This window comes from Drosophila navojoa, chromosome 5 (assembly GCF_054131105.1).
Source record: "Drosophila navojoa isolate 15081-1374.11 chromosome 5, UAZ_NAV_1.0, whole genome shotgun sequence".
NCBI lineage: Eukaryota > Metazoa > Arthropoda > Insecta > Diptera > Drosophilidae > Drosophila > Drosophila navojoa.
Window position 1 is genome coordinate 26,677,569 of NC_142893.1, and position 3,974 is coordinate 26,681,542.

Genomic DNA, 3,974 nt, shown 5'->3' on the forward strand with positions numbered 1-3,974 from the left:
TAGCGTGTGCAATGCGACGTGGCGCTAAGCGCTATACGCCAGAGCCGAGTAGAGGTGGCGATCCACGCGGTTATTCCCGAGGCTGGGCCATCGTCCTCTAGGCATTCAATCGCAGCATACGGCAGGCATCGCGCGTTATACACCAGGGCTGGGTCGTAGTGGTGGTCATTGTGGCTGCATGAATGGCATGTGTGCCATAGTTGTAACTCTTTCGTTCGGTCTGCAATACACTGGCGCCCGTAAAAGTAGTACACATGCGAAACTTCTGCAAATGACAATCTAATAAAGAATCAGCTAATTTCTAAACTCTAATTTCTAATGTCTATGGTTAGTGACTGCGTGTTCTATAGCTTCAATCTATAAGTGATTAAGTTTGCATAAGCACAGTATGCTTGCCGTTATTCTTCGTTTACATTGCACTCTTTCGCCACGGCTGCGATACGAGCGCGTCCATAATAATCGTACCGGTGTGCAACAATTCATACTTGTATATTATTTGAGTACCATAATATAACTCTTTGGCAGTTTATTAAAGTTGCAAGTACTCTGCTCGACAAATACGACTTATTCCAAGTTTTGTGTCTGCGCTATAGCATACATACATTTACTTTACTCTTGCAATCGCGCTCGCACCAACGACTTTGAACTCAATCGTGTTGCTCGTGCTGTACTCGTCATGGCGAATTTAGATGCTAGTGCAGTTGCTCCCGAAGATCGCGTGCGGTTTTATAAGCTCAAGGTACAGTCGGTGTTTGAACGCGTAAAAAAGCTACAATCCAAGGTCGATTCAGATGCTCTTGCCGATCACAGTGACAGCACTCTAAATGTTCTACTGGAGCATATCGACAAGCTAAGCCACTCCTTTAGCAAGGCTCATGAAAGTCTAGAGGAGATCGACTTTACTGAGATGTCCAGCAATTTGCGCACTGACTTTGATGATTTAATAATGGTCATGCAGTCAACATTAATGTCCGAACTGCAAAGTCGCACTGCTCAAGTGCATCATAGTTCCACGTTTAGTCGTCCAAGTGACCCTCCTCGCGCATCCGCTCCCAGATTGCAGGCTGCACCTGCGTTGCCGCCATTAAAGCTACCTACGTTCAGCGGTGGATATGCTAATTGGGCTGATTTCTACTCAATGTTTTCTACAATTATTGAAAGTCGGCCAGAAATCAGCAATATGGAAAGACTTCAGCACCTCAGGTCCTGCCTCGATGGCGCAGCGTTGGATACGGCTCGCTCTTTGGAAATTTCTAATGATAATTATACAATTGCCATAAATTTATTGAAGCAGAGATATGATAACCGACGTTTAATCTTCCAGGCCCACATCGTAAAGATCTTAGGTCTCAAAAGAGTAGAAAATGGATCCATAACCAAGCTGCGTGAGCTATCTGACAGCTTCAATGTCCATATGCGTGCGCTCAGTAGTCTGGGCACAACAGAGCAGATAGCCAGTGCCATGATTGCTCAGATACTGATACAGAAGCTTGATGAGGCCTCACAAGCTAAATGGGAGGAGAAATTGGACAACTCAGAGATGGCTCTTCAGATACCCAGATATGAAGAAGTCTCCTCGTTTCTTGAGCTTCGTTGCCGTACTTTGGAATCGATGCAATTTGCTCTTACAAACTATTCGTCAAGTAAGCCGATGAATTCTTGCAGTAAGGTTGCTACCAGTAGATCAGCATTTCTAATAACCGGCCACAGTACGCACAGTTGCAATTTTTGTAATGATCTTGAGCACACAATCTACAAATGCCCAAGATTCGCAAACTTGTCTCCTAGTCTTCGCCTGAATGAGGTCCGAAAGGCTGGCTTATGTTTGAATTGTCTCAAGGGAGGTCATCAGTCGCGACAATGTGGCTCGCGCAGTTGTCGGGTCTGTGGAGTCAAGCATCATACGCTTCTTCATCTCGGCCACTCCAGCACATCAACAACATTCCGAAGTTATTTAAAAAATTATAACATCGGCCTTGCAGCATTTGTGCAAATCGATTATTCAACCATCTCAACATGGGTTTGTTCAAAATCGATCAACGTCCTAATTTTCTTGAATTTACTTCGCTTGTCAATGACAGTTTTTCCAAAAAAATGGCAAACGGTTGTAATTTATACTGACTTCAGTAAAGTATTTGACTCAGCATCACATACTAATTCTTAAGCTTGAACGCTTAGGATTTTCACTAGACTTGAATCTTGAATTTCATCCTATTTAATGGGTAGAACCCAAAGAGTCTTGGTCAGAACAGCTATGTCTAAACTTATCTTTATTTCGTCTGGTGTACCTCAGCGTAGCCATTTGGGTCCATTACTCTTTTCTCTTTTTATACTCATTCACGAAGTGAATTAGTATATTGCTTTTGTGCAATGTCCGTCGTGCTGTCCGTCCGTCTGTCCGTCCGTCCGTCTGTCCGTCTGTCCGTATGAACGCAGTTCATTTCGCCGCTATTGAAGCTAGAGACTTGAAATTTGGAACACATACTCGTGTATAACTTAACGATTTATAAAGTGTTAAAATTTTCCCGATCCGCCCACTAGGGGCGTGGCAAATCGGAAAATGCATTTTCCGATATACCAGAAATCATGTTAGTTGAAGAGCTAGAAAGTTGAAATTTGGTATGTAGATCCGCGTTGACCCCACAAGTCCAAAAAGCTATGGTGGATATATCTACGCCCGTTGGGGGCGTGGCAAATCAGATAAAACTGTATCTCCTAAAGTTCTAAAGCTAGAACGTTGAAATTTCGCACGTGAGCTAATGCTATAATTCTATAATGACTGATTAAAAAATTATATGTCTACGCCTACTGGGGGCGTGGCAAATCGGACCTGAAGATATAGTGATTTTTCAAATTTGGCTAGATTTTAGGCACTATTGATGCCAGAGACTTGAAATTTGGTATATATACGCGAGTTGACCTCCCAAGTATAACAAGCTATAGTGGATATATGTCCGCCCAAAGGGGGCGTGGCAAACCGCAAAACTTTATATCTCCAACAGTTTAAGAGCTAGAAGCTTCAAATTTGAATAGTTGAGTTACTAGTAACCTCCTCTATCGATGCCCTAAAAATAATTGTCACGCCTCTTTGGGGGCGTGGCATATCGAAAAATACCCTGTAATTTTCACATTTTTTGAGCGTAAGCATTCAAATTTTGTATTTACGTTACCGTTAGCTCTTTCTTGGAATGCTTGATGCTACATATGCGTGCAGACTTATGTACATACATATACATGCATATATATATATGCGTACATACATATATGAGGGCTTTTTAAGAAGAAACAAATTTAAACTTATAAAATTGTTCAATTAGAAAAAAGAATAAAATATCTATTTGATAAAAAACGAATTATGTATGAAAAATAACAACTTAATCTTGATGGGGACTTGAACCTCCGCCACTGCATTTACAAAGGAACTGTGAATGAGTATTTCGCAGTCGGTAGCGCCCGACTGCAACGTTCTTACTTGTTATACCCTGAGCCCATTGAAAATGGGAAATCAGGGTATGATGGTTTTGTTGAAAGTATGTTACAGGCAGAAGGAGGCGTGACAGACCCCATAAAGTATATATATTCTTGATCAGGGCGACAAACTGAGTTGATTTGGCCATGTCTGTTTGTCTATCCGTATGTTTGAACGCGTCGATCCCAGAAGATATAAGATCTAGAGACTTCAATTTTTTTTTTAATGTCCATATATAGCGCGCGCATATCGAGTTTATCACTAAAAAACGAAAGCTCAATCTGATATTTTTTTTATCGATGAAAAACCTTATCGAAAATCAGTTCAAAAATTATATCTCCCTCATCTTTCAATATATATTAAGACGCATTTTATACAATTTCGGTTTTTGGTAAAATTTACCCCTCGCCTCTATATCCACCCCCTCACTCTCATCTTTGTAAAAGTCGTTTATCAAATACCAGAGACTTTTGCTTCGGTATACACATACATTTAAACATTGTGA

At 41.2% G+C, this 3,974-nt stretch overlaps 1 protein-coding gene across 1 annotated transcript; it reads left to right on the top strand.

Annotated features, from left to right (window-relative positions):
- Positions 1-391: 391 nt before the first annotated feature.
- LOC149091278 (uncharacterized) lies at positions 392-2,190 on the top strand. Its single transcript, XM_089262011.1, has 2 exons — positions 392-2,041; positions 2,179-2,190. Exons 1-2 carry the CDS (start codon positions 677-679, stop codon positions 2,188-2,190), a joined length of 1,377 nt encoding a protein of 458 aa, XP_089118137.1. The 5' UTR covers positions 392-676.
- Positions 2,191-3,974: the final 1,784 nt, after the last annotated feature.